The 15,669-nt window shown below is 43.9% G+C and overlaps 1 protein-coding gene across 1 annotated transcript in view; it reads left to right on the forward strand.

The window, feature by feature from the left end:
* Dync1li1 (dynein cytoplasmic 1 light intermediate chain 1) overlaps positions 1-15,669 on the forward strand; it is a 36,880-nt gene that overhangs the window by 14,856 nt on the left and 6,355 nt on the right. The window contains exons 3-9 of the mRNA XM_031343737.1: positions 3,006-3,122; positions 3,767-3,997; positions 7,927-8,096; positions 10,683-10,776; positions 12,169-12,304; positions 12,669-12,780; positions 14,885-14,944. Coding sequence (XP_031199597.1) covers positions 3,006-3,122; positions 3,767-3,997; positions 7,927-8,096; positions 10,683-10,776; positions 12,169-12,304; positions 12,669-12,780; positions 14,885-14,944 — 920 coding nt within the window. The remainder of the gene's footprint in view (positions 1-3,005; positions 3,123-3,766; positions 3,998-7,926; positions 8,097-10,682; positions 10,777-12,168; positions 12,305-12,668; positions 12,781-14,884; positions 14,945-15,669) is intronic.

The following is a 15,669-nucleotide window of genomic DNA, read 5'->3' on the forward strand; positions in this document are numbered from 1 at the left end:
CCCCCCCCCCGCCCCCGACAGTCCCCATACTACACCATGCTTCTGCCGTGCAGGAGAGCTCAGGGAGCCCCCCAACAGTCCCCACACTACACCGTGCTTCTGCCGTGCAGGAGAGCCCAGGCAGCCCCCCCACAGTCCCCATACTACACCGTGCTTCTGCCGTGCAGGAGAGCCCAGGCAGCCCCCCCCCAACAGTCCCCATACTACACGGTGCTTCTGCCGTGCAGGAGAGCCCAGGCAGCCCCCCAACAGTCCCCATACTACACGGTGCTTCTGCCGTGCAGGAGAGCTCAGGCAGTCCCCCCACAGTCCCCATACTACACCGTGCTTCTGCCGTGCAGGAGAGCCCAGGCAGCCCCCCCACAGTCCCCATACTACACCGCGCTTCTGCCGTGCAGGAGAGCTCTCATACACCTTTCCTTCCCACCTGAGACTGACCTTTGTGCCTTTGTCGCACAAGCTCCCGATCCTGGGAACCAGCAATTCACACTTTGTTCTGGGAGCTCAGCTTTTAGCTCTGTATAGAAGGGGGCATTTGTGGTATTTGTCTTTTGTGCCTGGCTTATCTCAACATTGTGTCCTCTGAGTTCAGCCCTGTTTTCACAAATGCCAGAATTTCTTCTGGGACTTTGTACTAATCTGCCAAGTATCTATTCTTTTTATTTTTTTGAGACAGGGTCTCACGTAGCCTAAGCTGGTTTCAAACTTATAAAGTTGATACTGGTTTCCAACTCATAATCTTCCTGCCTTCCAAGTCCTAAATGCTGTGCTTATGGATATGCACCACCAGGCCTGCTTTACTGAAGCTTCTTGATCCATTAACCTGATTCTGATCTTGAGTTGGGTTTTGTATCATGGCCTTGTGGATAGATAGTGCTGCAATGAAAACAGAGTGCAAATGCCTTTCAACGTACTGCTCTGATTTAATATTTACATATATGCATGTATGTATATATGAATGAATGTCAAACTCCTGATGCATATTTATGAATATCATTGCTCATAATGAAGTATTAGAAATGATTTGAGAGCTGGAGAGATGGCTCAGCAGTTAAGAGCACTGACTGCTCTCCCAGAGGTCCTGAGTTCAGTTCCTGCAACCACATTGTGGCTCACAACCATCTGTAATGGGATCTGATGCCCTCTTCTGGTGTGTCTGAAGACAGTGACAGTGTACTCGCATATATGAAATAAATAAATAAATAAATCTTTAGCTGGGCGTGGTGGTGCATGCCCTTCATCCCAGCACTTGGGAGGCAGAGGCAGGAGGATTTCTGAGTTCGAGGCCAGCCTGGTCTACAGAGTGAGTTCCAGGACAGCCAGAGCTATACAGAGAAACCCTGTTTCAAAAAACCAAAAGAAAAAAAAAAGATTTAAAAAAGAAACGATTTGTGAGAATAACTAGTCTTCCACTATGAAATAGGGTAGTGAATGTTATGAGGTTCCTTCTGTTTGGGAACTAGGAGGTTTGAGGTTTATAGTATATATATAGCCTGACTTGAAATAGCTATGTAGCCAGCTTAGCTTCAACCTCTCAATCCATTGCTTCATTCTACTAACTGCTGGGATTACAGGTGTGCACCACCACTTGGGTGTGTGATGGTTACTTTTTTTCTCAGCTTGATACAAGCTAGAGTCATCTAATAAAGAGAGAGCTTTAACTGAAAAGAAGCCTCACGCATACACACTCACCATACACTCATACACACACACACATACACACATATATAAAATAAAAATATGAAGAAAGGTATTGAGACGAGGTCTCCTGGAGTCTAGGCTGAGGTCATTTTTAGCTGAGGCTCTTTGAGCTCCTGAACTTTCTGCCTCTACTTACTAAGTACAGGACTGCAGACACACTTCTCCATACCACGTTTATGTTGTGCCAGAAGGGAACCCAGGGCTTTGGGCATGTTAGGCAAGACTGCCAACTGAGTTACATCCCAGTTCTTAAGCTTTTCTTAGCTGCCAAGTTTTAATCACACACGTCCCTGCCATTAATATTTTAAGGCTATTTCTTTCTTTCTGTTCCATAATCTTTCTGTTCTTTTCTTCTGCCCAGCTTACTGTCCCTTCTCTGCTCTCCCAGCCCTGTGTCTCATGGTCCGTAATGGTTCTGCTGAGGTTCTGTCTGTTCTGACAGTTCCCTGTCCCAGTCAGGCCAGTAAGCCGTGTACTCTCCTCAGTGTGGGCATGACTCAGATCTGGCCACTGGGAGTTGTTCCAGGTCAGGAATGGTAGCATTCCCATAGTCCCAGCCGGGGACAGATTTTAAGTTAGAGACCAACCTGGGCTACACAGTGACCAACCTGGGCTACACAGTGAGACCTTTTCTCAAAATGAGAGGATGGAGATCACTGGAAAAGTGACTCGGTGGTTTAGAGAAGCTCTGCTCTTGCTGAGAATCTGTTTGGTTCCCAGTACCCACGTTGGGTGGCTCACAACAATGTGTAATTCCATGTCCAGACAAGTCAGTCTCTGGCCCCCAGACACCTGCACTCACCCTCAATTCATTCACATAATTTTTAAAGTAAATATTTTTTAAAAACTCAAAAAGAGGGGGGTGGCTCTGTTATCATCCTTGCCCTCTGAGATTGCGGTATACTTTGTAAGCTTGCCTGTCCTCGGGTCTTTAAACAAACAAAAGTATCTCTGTATAGCTGAAATTCTTCAGACTGAAGGCTAAGAGGGAGCCCTTTGCACTTTACAGACTAATCTAGGCTGCTGTAAATGTGGTACTTGCTGAAGCCATGGCATCATGCTTTGTCACTCTGTCCCCTGGAAGACAGCATTTATAGCAGGGTTCACAAGCTTTAGCAAGATAGCTTCAGCTTTGGGAGAAGGGACCCTGCTATGGAGTCTGTCTGCTCCATGCTGCAGCTGCTTGGCAGTCTTCAGTTGGCTTACTGCTGAGCTAACGCCAGTGAGCTGGCCTTCACTGGTCCACCAAGTGTCTCTGGTCCACACTAAAATTAAAACTGCCCTTTTTAAATGTGTGTATCTAGGTGAAGACGGAGCTGGGAAAACAAGCCTCATAAGAAGAATTCAGGGCATAGAAGAATACAAGAAGGGAAGAGGACTGGAGTATCTGTACTTAAATGTGCATGACGAAGACAGGGACGGTGAGTGTGGCCTTCGGAAGTTAACTCGGAGGGACTTTGCTGGTCCCCACTGCAGTTGCGTTTTGTCCAGTTTGTCATCGCTCAGCAGGAGTTCTAGAATGTCTTGGGTCAGTGAGTAGTTATGTATAGACACGCTTCTGTTGGTGTGAAGTCAGGTTTCAGTAGAATGGTTTTAAGTTGTTAGTGCATTTACATGTGGGTGGCAGCCTTCTTGCCATCTTTAAAGTTCACTTTCCTTAGTGTGGTGATTGTTTTGCTCACCCTCTCTCCTCCCTTTCCTCATTTCCTATCTGTAATTGTAATTGTCCCATGGTTGGTCTTGCCTGCCCAGCCCTGTATTCTTCATAGGACACTGCCCTTTCTGAGTCTGTAATTTCTTGAATATATACAGCTCCGTCTGTTGATGGTAAAATGTAAACATGATATTTACTGTTTTGTCCTTAATTGAGGAGTAAGAAAAGGGGGGGAGACTCTCATCCTGTAGTTGCCTGTTATATCATGTCAAGCCTTTCCGAATTGTCACACTTGACCCAAAGAGTAGACCTTCATCAATGCCAGCAGACATCCCCCGTACATAATTAAATGACTTAATAGTGCTTAAAAGAAACTGTGGATTCTTTTGTTTGTTTGTTTGTTTTTTGTAGATCAAACAAGATGTAATGTATGGATCTTAGATGGAGATCTATACCACAAAGGGCTACTCAAGTTCTCTCTGGATGCCCTTTCTCTGAGGGACACTCTGGTCATGTTGGTTGTTGATATGTCAAAGCCTTGGACTGCTTTGGATTCCTTACAGAAATGGGCAAGTGTGGTGAGAGAACACGTTGACAAGCTGAAAATCCCCCCTGAAGAGATGAAGGAAATGGAGCAGAAGTGTGAGTGGCCGAAAAATGCTAATTCGAGCTCCCATTGAGATATCTTAGCAGGCTGTAAAAACCAGACATGCTAATGTGGACTTTCATTGAGATTTCTTAGCTGACCATAAAAGTCATTCCAATTGTTTTCTCTACAAACAAGATTCAGTGAAAGAAATACAGTATGACTACCATTTTGAAATTTAATTTGAATGATTTATAATTTATAGAGTTTTATTATTTAATATACGTAATGGTAAATTCTTTGGTAGAAGTATGTTTTACTCTTGTCAAATGACTATGTGTCTTCATTTTGAAAGGTCATTTTTACTGGTAAAACTCTGAGCCTTCTTCACTTCCTCACTTCCAGCATTTTTGTGACTGGTAGCTTATTAACTTTGTTAATATGAAGTATGCATGAAAAGATGTTAACATGATAAAAAGATGTTTAGTTGGTATTTACAGAGTTCATTAGAGTGTGGTGACTTTGCCTGTGCAGCCATTTCCTTCCTTCCCCCCAGTCCATGTTTGTGCTAGAACCATTGCTCCATGCTCTGGTTCACATTCTTGTGTGTGTTGTATATGAATTGTTATGTATATGTCTCTTTGTACCTTAGACTGGACTCAGTTCTTCCCTCCTCCCCCCATGAAGAGATTGCAGGTGTGCCACCACACCTGACTGTCTTAAAAGATTTTAATCTATAGTTTCCTGTCACTTATGATCACTATCTGTGGAGTGTTTTCCCAGTACCTCCAGTCCATGTTTGTATTAGAATCCTATGTGTTTCTAGTTTACACTCTTATGTGTATTATGTATGAGTTATGTGTGGGTGTGCCCATATGGATCCCATTTATTGATTGATTGATTGATGGATGGATGGATGGATTTATTTATTTATTTATTTTGGTTTTTCTTTTTTTAAAAAAAGATTTATTTATTTATTATATGTAAGTACACGGTAGCTGTCTTCAGACACTCCAGAAGAGAGAATTAGATCTCATTACAGATGGTTGTGAGCTACCATGTGGTTGCTGGGAATTGAACTCAGGACCTTAGGAAAAGCAGTCAGTGCTCTTTTTGTTTGTTTGTTTGTTTGTTTTGGTTTTTCGAGACAGGGTTTCTCTGTGTAGCCCTGGCTGTCCTGGAACTCATTCTGTAGATCAGGCTGGCCTCAAACTCAGAAATCCGCCTGCCTCTGCCTCCCAAGTGCTGGGATTAAAGGCATGAGCCACCACTTCCTGGCTCAGTCAGTGCTCTTAACTACTGAGCCATCTCTCCAGCACCTTTATTTTGGTTTTTCAAGACAGAGTTTCTCTGTGTAGCCTTGGCTGCCCTGGAACTCACTCTGTAGACCAGGCTAGCCTCAAACTCATAGAGATCCACCTGTCTATGCCTTCTGAGTGCTGGGATCAAAGGCATACACCACCATTGCCTGGTGACATCTTTATTTTTGATTTTGTGTGTATGTTGTAAGGAATGTTCACATGTGAGTGTAGGAGCTTACAGAGTCAAGAAGAGAACTTTGGATCCCTGGAACTAGAGTTACACTATAGAGAGAAAGAATCTCTTATAAGCATTCGTGTCAATAGAAAAACCTATGGCCAATGAGCTGAGTCAGGAAATACAAGATGGGACACTGGCAGGAAGAGAAAGAATTTTGGGAAGTAGTGAGAGGCAGGAGAGATTTGCCCCTGAGTGAGAGGAGATGGAAGTAAACCAGCAGGTAGCTGAACTCAGGATAGAATAAAGGGGACATTCGCTCAGGAAGATGTGATAAGACAGACACATGGTACTTGAGCACAGATGACCAGCCATATGGCAGAAAGTAGATTAGAATAAATGGATTATTTTAAGTTACGATCTAGTCAGAGAAGAACCTAGCTATATTGCCAAGATTGTCATAAATACATGAATTTGAGTCTGTCTTTTTTTTAAATTAGATATTTTCTTTCTTTTTTTTTTATTAGATATTTTCTTATTTACATGTAAATTTCTCCTTTCCCAGTTTCCCCTCCAAAAAACAAACAAACAAAAACAACAAGAACAAATCCCTGTTGCCTCCCCCCTCCCCATGCCTGCGATCCTTCCCTCTCTCACTTATTGGCCCTGGCATTCCCCTACACTGGGGCACAGAACCTTCACAGGGCCAAGGTCCTCTCCTCCTATTGATGATCGAATTTGCAAACCTCTACTATACACATGCTGCCAGAACAATCAGACCCACCATGTGCAGTTCTTGGTTGGTGGTTGAGACCCTGGGAGCTCTGAGGATACTAGTTAGTTCATATTGTTGTTCGTCCTAAGGGGCTGCAGACCCCTCAGCTCCATTGGTCCTTTCTCTAACTCCGAGTCTCAGTCTTATATCTGGGAGCATGTGGCTGGGAGGAAGAACGACCAAATTTCTACTTACACCAGTGTGAGCTGCCCATGGTGCTGAGAACCAAATTCTGCCAAGAGCAGAGCCATCTTTCCAGTTCCCCCACCTTATGCTTTGAGACAGGGTCTCTCACTGAAGCTGGAGCTCACGCATTCAGCTGGAGCTGGCCGGTGAGCCACAGCCATCTGGTTGTCTCTGCATCAACTGTGCTTGGCTTGCAGTACTTACTACTGGGCCTAGCTTTTATGTGAGTGGTGGAGATATGAACTCAGGTTCTTGTGCTTGCCCAACAAGTGCTTTTCCAAGTTAGCTACCTCCCCATCCCCTGGTAGAAACTCCTAACCAGCAAGGAATTGTGGACAGACCTTATTAGGATCTGTATTCGTGCAGAGCATGCTAGCTCACCTACAGTCCCACTCAGGAGGCTGAGGTGAATTCCAGGCCAGCCTGAACTACATAGGGAGAACCTCTCACAAGAGAAAGAAGTCCCCAGCAGAGTGTGGTGGCTCTTGCCTATAAGCTCAGCTCTCTGCAGGCTGAAGCAGGAGGATTTAAGGACAGTCTGAATTACTCCTGTCTCAGGTTATGCCAGGAATACACGTGTAGTCTCCCATGCTCAGTTAGCACTATGTTTTATTTATTTTATTTTATGTATATGGGTGTTTTGCATGCATATCTGTCTGTGTGCTATGTATATTTAGTGCCCATGTTGACCAGAAGGGAGCATCAGGTTCCCTGGAACTGGAGTTACAGGTGATTGTTAGATACCATGTGAGTGCTGGGAATCGAACCCAGGTCCTTTAGAAAAGCAGCCATCTGTCTAGCTGCGGACTATGCTTAAATTGGGAATTCTTTTTCTTCCATGTTTAGTTTTATGTAATTCCTTCCTTTAAAGAAGACAGAGGACCAAAGCTTCAGTGTGTGTGTGTGTGTGTGTGTGTGTGTGTGTGTGTGTGTGTGTGTGTGTGTGTGTGTGTGTGTGTGTGTGTGTGTGTGTGTGTGTGTATGTGTGTGAGTGTGTGTGTGTGTGTATGTGTGTGAGTGTGTGTGTGTGTGTGTGTGTGTGTATGTGTATGAGTATGTGTGTATGTATGTGTGTATGCAGATCACACATGTGAAGAGTGTATACAGGATACACACTTGACACAATAAATAATTTTTTTACTTGTGTGTGTGGATTCAGGTACATGTGGAGACCAGAGAACATTTGCAGGAGTTGGTTCTCTTCTTCCATTTTGAGGGTCCCAGGGATCAAACTCAGCCATCAGGCTTGACAGCAGGGACCTTTACCACTGAGCCATCTATCTGACCTCCAAAGTCCTGTATAATTAACTAACCCTATTCAGAGCCCCACTGTGCAGAGCCATCAGTGTGGAAACAGCTATATAATCAGTAATGTGTATCTTTGTGTACTTTTCTTTTGTATACATAGCATTTCTAAAATAATTTTTTTTGTTTCTTTTCCTATGTAAGATGGTATCTAAGCCCAGAAAAAAATAAATTTAAATTGTGGCAGAAATCAAGAAGACTCACATAGTGCCATTTCTAAACTATGTTTCCTTTGACTCCCAGTGATTAGAGACTTCCAAGAGTATGTAGAGCCAGGAGAAGACTTCCCAGCCTCCCCTCAGCGACGAGCCACGGGTGCACAGGAGGACCGAGATGACAGTGTTGTCCTGCCCCTGGGTGCGGACACACTCACACACAACCTGGGCCTCCCAGTGCTCGTAGTCTGCACAAAGGTTCGCTTGCTTCCTGTCTTGCAGCTCTCTTGGTTTTGGGTATCAGTTTTCCTAGATGACTTGTTTCTTTTGAGAGGGTCTCGTGTGTCTGACTCACTCTGTTCATGCCCTGGTCTCTGGGTGATGGAACCACAAGCATGCACTACCACACTGATGAAGTGTTTGGGGTCTGAAACAGTTTCTTTTTTTGTTTGTTTGTTTGGGTTCCTCCCCACCGCCAGACAGGGTTTCTCTGTGTAGCCCTGGCTGTCCTGGAACTCACTCTGTAGACCAGGCTGTCCTGGAACTCAGAAATCCGCCTGCCTCTGCCTCCCAAGTGCTGGGATTAAAGGAGTGCACCACCACTGCCTGGCCTTGAAACAGTTTCTATGAAAGAAAATAGTATTTCAAATACATTGTTCATGGTTGAACTTCACCTCAGAATTTCAGTTAGGCCTCACTATACCTTTCGTTCCTTAGAAACCGTAACAGGTGAAATGATAGCTTATTTATTATTATTATGTTAGTTTGTTTATTTTATTTTTTCATGTGTATGGTGTTTTGCTTACCTGTATGCCTGTGTACCGTGTGCATGCAGTGCTCTCAAAGGGCACCCAGATGGGTGTCAAGTCTCCTAATACTGGAGTTTTAGATGATTGTGAGCTGTCATGTAAGTGCTAAGAATTGAACTTGGACCTTCTGGAAGACAGCCAGTTCTCTTACCTGCTGCATCATCTCTTAGTATTTTTATAAGTAAAATATCATTTTGTTCTTTGGGTTTTATTAATTTCTTTTGTTTTGAGACAGGTTTCCCTGTCTAACCTAGGCCAACCAGGAACTCTGCTTCCTCTGTCTCCAGTGCTGGGATTAAACGTGTGTGTCACCACTGTGTGCAACTTAAAATGAAATGCTTTTTAGCATTACCTTTTATTATACTAGTTTCTTTTCTTTTTTTAACCTTTTTCGTTTTTGTTTTTCGAGGCATGGTTTCTCTGTGTAGTCTCCCCAAATCCCTCTTCCTCCTGAGTACTGGGATTAAAGGCATTCGCCATCACCGCCACCAGCTTATTGCACTTTTTATTTTAAAGCAAGTTTTTTTTCCTTATTTATTTATTTAATGTACATGTGAGCTCTATCTGCATATATGCCTGCATGCCAGAAGGGGGCATCAGATCCTAGTATAGATGATTGCGAGCCATCATGTGGTTGTTGAGAATTGAACCTTAGTACCTTTGAAAAAGTCACAGACAGCCAGGCGGTGGTGGCACATGCCTTTAATTCCAGCACTTGGGAGGCAGAGACAGGTGGATTTCTGAGTTCGAGACCAGCCTGGTCTACAGAGTGAGTTCCAGGACAGCCAGGGCTACTCAGAGAAACCCTGTCTCGAAAAACCAAAAAAAAAAAAAAAAAAAAAGTTGCAGACAGTACTCTTAACTGTTGAGCTATCTCTCCAGCCCTTGTATACATTGCTTAATGTTAAGTACTTAAAGTTTCTTAAAGTTAAGTACTTTCAGATGAATGCAGCCCTTTCCCACTCCTGCACCCCAGGATAGGGATGAGCCTAGAGTGCTGTGTATGCTAGGCAAGCATTTTAGGTAACACTGTGTCCATAGTCTACAGCTGACTTTTAAACTTTTAATCTTTTAATCTTTTTTTAAACTTTTAAACTTTTAATCACCTGTCACATAATATTGATATCAACTTGTTATTTGTGTATTTATTAAAAGGTGCTGACAGAGTCATTGTTTTCAAAAATTCTGTTGGCTTACTGACATGGTAGTGCACACCCAAATCCCGGCTCTCAGGAATCGGGAAGCTTTACCACGGAGCTATATCCTCAGTCCCTTATTGGGGTTAAACGCTCTAGTAAACTGCCATACCTCACCAACAGTACCAGTCAGACAGCAGTACAGTACAGTGCCTTTAGTCATTTGAGATGTCGCTCAGTGGTTTATAAAATGGGCAAGCAGATGTTCATGATGATATAGGAAGACTGTTCTATAATGTGTGTATAACAAATCTGTATATGACATTTGACCCCAGACTAATGTTGCATAGGATAATTAATAGTATAAATGCTTACCTTTTTATATTCTACATCTTCAGTTTGGAAGGGTTGCCGTGAAAATTATTTGGATGTCATAGTGTTTGAATACTGCATTGTCCTTAGTGTGTCTCTGCAGCAAGGCAGAGCTGCTCCTGCTCATGTGGGGGCCTTTGACAGCCAGCCAGCCTCACATTGTTATGGTGAGGCCAGGTGGAAGGGAGAATTCCACCGTATTCTGTAAAGCTGGCATGGGTTAGATGGGTTCCGCCACTGTAGGAGAATGGTGCCTGAATGCCACATGTGGCCACTGGACGTAACTGTCAGTCGGTCTTGATTCCTTCATGGTCTGAAACTGTCTGGCGTATCGTGGCCAGACTGACTGTGACCCAGAGGCCAGCACTGTCAAGGATGTCTGTTGATATTGCAGTTCTGCTGGTCTGTTAGCATAGTGTTCTCCTGTCAACAGCTGAAGTGCTTGCTTGTTTGCATCATCTTGTTGGACTGCAGTGTTTAAATCCAAGCTGCTGTAATGCCATCAAGTGCTTGCTTTATCTCTACAGTGTGATGCCATTAGTGTATTGGAGAAAGAACATGACTACAGAGATGAACACTTCGATTTTATCCAGTCACACATCCGCAAGTTCTGTTTACAGTGTATCCTTTAACTGAGTGCCCTACCAAGCAAAACAATTATGGTGGACTTAGAGAAATTCTGTGAACATGATTCCACCTCTCCCATTGGTAGGTCACGTGCATATGGCGGTCTGAGGTGTCCTTACTAAAGTCTTAGGTTTCTTCTGTTCTCTCGCTGCTCTGTTGGAAACATGGCAGATGGAGATGGGGGGTAAATAGGAGGAAACTGACTTATTCAAGGCCAAGTCTGAAGAGATTTTCTCTTTCAAATCTTCATTTTGGGAGAAGGGCTCAGGGTACACAGGCCTTTATGGGACACACAAGGCATCCAGTGAGAGTGAGCAAGAAGCCCCAGCCTGAGCAGAGGCTGGCTTGCCTTTCTCTGGAGTTCTGGTGTGTGTTCTCTTTTGAGACAGACTATGTAGCTTAGTCTAGCCTGGAACCTTCTGCTTCAGCCTCCAAGTATTGGGACTCTAGGCTGCACCTCCACACTGCTCTGGTAGGACCTTTCCAGAGTGGACATCTCCCTTTTGAAAATCATCTGGGTCAGTAGCTACATTTTTTTTTTTTAAACAGACACATTGCTTTTCTGAAGTCAGTTCATATGGGCTGAAAGGAAGAGGAGCATTACAGAAGCGTCTCTGTTTATAGTAGCACATTGAGGGATGGGTCATTAAAGACTTGGGGAGAAGATTGGGAGGAGGGGTACAAGTAATGGCTCTTGCCTGCTCTGTTACAGTGTGATGGCAAGGAATAAAATATTAATGTTAGTTTGCCATGTTTAAAGAATTGTGCTTAAGAAAAATGATTATCGGGTTGTGATGGTTTGAATGAACCTGTCCCCACAGGCTCGTGTATTTGAACGCTCGGTTCCCAGTTGGTCGTGCTGCTGCATGAGGGTTAGATGGCGTGGCTTTATGGGAGGATGTATGTGTGATGGCTTTTTGCAGAGCACAGCCTGTAAGCCAAACGCTTATTGACACAGGAGGCTCCTTTTAAATTACTATTATTTCAAGACAGGGTTTCTTTATATGGCCCTGGCTGTTCTGGAACTCGCTCTGTAGATCAGGCTGGTCTCAAACTCAGAGATCCATCTGTCTCTGCCTTCCATGTGCTGGGACTAAAGGTATATGCTACCACTGCCTGGCTGAGATTCTCTTTTGGAGACAGGGTCACATGTACCACAGACTAGCCTCAAACTTTGTCTAGCTAAAGATGACTTTGAACTTGTTATCCTCCTGCTTCTCCTTCCTGGGTGCTGCGCAGTTCAGAGCTTCTTGCTAACTGTATCATCATGTTAGATACCCTGGACGCTTTCTCCTAAGCACTGTGCTGTGTATCTTCATGTTATGCTGAAAATGTGGTCTATGGTGCCTTTGAATTTCATACTGTTTTCCTTAATGAGACGGTTAGATGGTGCAGCGCTGATTTACACTTCAGTAAAAGAGAACAAGAACATAGACTTAGTTTATAAATACATCGTCCAGAAGCTGTACGGGTTCCCCTACAAGATCCCTGCGGTGGTGGTGGAAAAGGATGCAGTGTTTATGTAAGAGTGCTCAAAGCGCAGTTCATCCTGCACTGTTGCTCAGGCTCTGGGTTCACCCTTGAGATGGGACCCCAGGCCTGGGTCATGGGTATAGTTTGTTGCTCGGCTGTTACAGTAAATGATGACCAAATACGGATTGTGGGCTTGGTTTTACATTCTTTCTGGGAGGGGTGGTAGAATGCTTCCCTCGCATGCCTTGGATCCCTGGGGCTGCAGCTCTGTGGTAGAACACCCCACTGCATGCACAGAGCCCTAGGCCCTATCCCCAGTGCTGTGCCCCCTCAGCTCCGCAAAAATGATCTATCTGTTAAATGAAAAAGTGATGGTGTAAATGTCTGATAGTTTTATGTGCATTTCTCTCTAGTCCAGCAGGGTGGGATAATGATAAGAAAATAGGAATATTACATGAAAATTTTCAGACTTTGAAAGTAGAAGATAATTTTGAAGACATCATAACCAAACCTCCTGTCCGAAAGGTAAGTCTTAAAATGGCCTTAGTATGTAGATTTAAGCTGAGAGGAGGGCAGTCTGTGATGTTAAAGGCACAGGGAGAAGATGTCCTCCTTTGCTGTCAGAACACTTGCTTAGTGGCTCACACACGCTTCTGTCCCAGCAAATGTCAGGTGACTACTCCGTCGACAGCGTTGAGCCTTGCATTATCTTCCCAGACACTATCACTGAATCCATTTCTTTCTCTCTTTCTTTCTTTCCTTCTTTCTTTCTTTCTTTCTTTCTTTCTTTCTTTCTTTCTTTCTTTCTTTCTTTCTTTCTAAGATTTATTTATTTAAGTACACTGTAGCTATCTTCAGACACCCCTGAAGAGGGCATCAGATCTCATTACAGATGGTTGTGAGTCATCATGTGGTTGCTGGGAATTGAACTCAGGACCTCTGAAAGAGCAGTCAGTGCTCTTAACTGCTGAGCCATCTCTCCAGCCCATATCATGACTTGGTATTAAGCTGTATATACATAATGTTTAGTAGATAAATACAGATATAGCTGTTTCTGAAAGTGACATGAGTATTTACATGTAATCTGTTTCAGAGACTTAGCCCAGCATTTTAGGAAAGAATAATTCTGATGTAGTATATATCATGAACCTTGTTGAATTGAAGTGTTTACACTGTAGGCATCTGTCTTCTGTGTGTGGGTTATTAATGGTGAGAAAAGCAAGCTCAGTGACAAGTCAGTCGGCATGCTGGTTTGGTTTAGATAGCTATTAAAAGAAACACACGCTTCAAAAAGAGGAAACCATACGAAAATGTTCCCCTTTTTATTTGTGTAGGCTTGTGTAGTGGTGTTGCTGTGTGTACACAGCACAGTTGCCTGTAAAGGTCAGAGAGGGCATTGGAGCCTCTGGAGCTGAGCTACAGGGAGTTGTGAGCTACACAACATTGGTGTTGGAAACCATACACAGGTCCTTTGCGAGACTGGTGCGCATTCTTAACAGCTGAGCCATCTCTTCAGTGCCCCACTCTTAGTCAACCAGATTAAGCTTCACAGTGCCCTTTTCATCCATTCACTGCAGTTAGCATTGTTTAGGTCCAAAGTGCTAAGTAAGAAGAGGAGGCTGTGCATACACTATTAAGCTGACCCATAGCGGGGCCTGCTGGGACGCACCTCTAACCCCAGTTCTTGGAAGCACAGCTGGGAGGTTGGCCACAGGTTTGAGGCCAGGCTGATCTACATAATGAGTTCCAAACCAACCTGGACTGCAGAGTGAGATCCTATCCTAAAGCAGTAACATAAGCTCTAATACATAGGTCATCCATCAAGTGGGAGTGAGTTTTCAGCTGTGGAAATAAGCAGGCTGTGGAGGTGGACTAAGAAGACCTGGCCCTAGGGCAGCTTTATAGGAGTGGTCACTCTGAGAGGAAGGGAGAGTGTCAGAGCTGGACTGTGACTCAGTGGTAACACTCTTGTAGTGTATGAGGTTCTGGATTTCATCCCCCATACCATACACAAAAAGAAGAGACTGTTGTGAAGGTGAATGATCTGAACATGTACATGCTCCAGTGAAGGAAAGTCCACAGAAGACAGATGCTGACAAGAGCTCAGAGGTGGGCCGTCGGGGCTGTCAGAGACTGAGTTAAGATCTTGGGCTGCAGTGAGATGGGCACTGACTGTGGAATTTGAACGGAGGATTGATATAATGTGACTTAACCTTTGAAAGGCTCACCACCCCTGTAGGGAAGTAAACTGGTCACATGTGTGATGCTTGCAGTTTCTTCTGATGAAGCTGATAGAAGAACATTTGTTTTTATTTCAGGGAAACCAGGGACAAGTGGCATTCACCCACTGAGATATTCCTGACTCATTTAGAACACCCCATTGCTGGACACCAAATTGAATAGGCATGCCTGAAAGTCTTGTGGCTCTAGGGTTGAGTGTTCAATAGAGTGATCATGAGTAGCTTTCAATGTAGAGCTAACAAAATTACACAGCCACACAAGGGCGTCACTTATGTCTGTAGTGGTAACGTTCAAGTTCTTGAACCGTCTTTCGTTAGTCTAAGCCATACTGTCAGTTATTGGAGATGTTAGCAGATGTGTACTCATGGCGTTCGTCTTACTCTTCCAGTTTGTGCATGAGAAGGAGATCATGGCGGAAGATGACCAAGTGTTTCTTATGAAGCTACAGGTATGGAGGCTACACTCAGGGCGGTCTCGGTGGGATTCAGGTGCTCTCCTTGATTGCCTTCAGGCCTACGTGTATTAACGTAGCTATCACAGACTTCAGTTTTCATTACATTAGGTATCTGTTTTCTGTGTTAGAGGTGGGAGTGAAGTGTGCACAGAAGCCGCACACTTGAGTTGTCAGTAGACAGCTTTTTTGAGGCTTGGTCCTCCTGGGGATTGAACTCCTGTCATCAGCGATGACAAATGTCTCTACTCCTTTAACCATCATGCCACAGATGACTTTTAATTTTTAAAAAATTAAATCAATTATATTTTAGATTTAATTTCTTTTATGTGTATGAACGTTTAGCCTGCATAGATGTTTATGTACCATGTGTGTGCCTGGTGCCCAAAGAGGTCAGAAGAGAGTTGTAGGATCTCCTAGAACTGAGTTTGGATAGTGGTGAGCTCTGTGTGGTTGCTGGGAATTGAACACAGGACCTCTGGAAGAGCAAGTAGTGCTCTGAACTGCTGAGCCTTTTCTCCAGTCCCTAATTTATTTATTTATTTCTTTTTTTGATACAAAGTCTCATTGTGTAGCTCCAGCTGGCCTGGAACTCATTATGTAGATCAGGCTGGCCTGGAACTCACCAGGATCTCCCTGCTGCTTCCCCTTCAGTGCTGGAGTTAAAAGTGTGCATCACTATGCTTGGTCCAGGGTTACTTTTTCTTTTTTTTTTTCTTTTT

This window comes from Mastomys coucha, unplaced genomic scaffold (genome assembly GCF_008632895.1).
Source record: "Mastomys coucha isolate ucsf_1 unplaced genomic scaffold, UCSF_Mcou_1 pScaffold23, whole genome shotgun sequence".
In the NCBI taxonomy this organism is placed as follows: domain Eukaryota; kingdom Metazoa; phylum Chordata; class Mammalia; order Rodentia; family Muridae; genus Mastomys; species Mastomys coucha.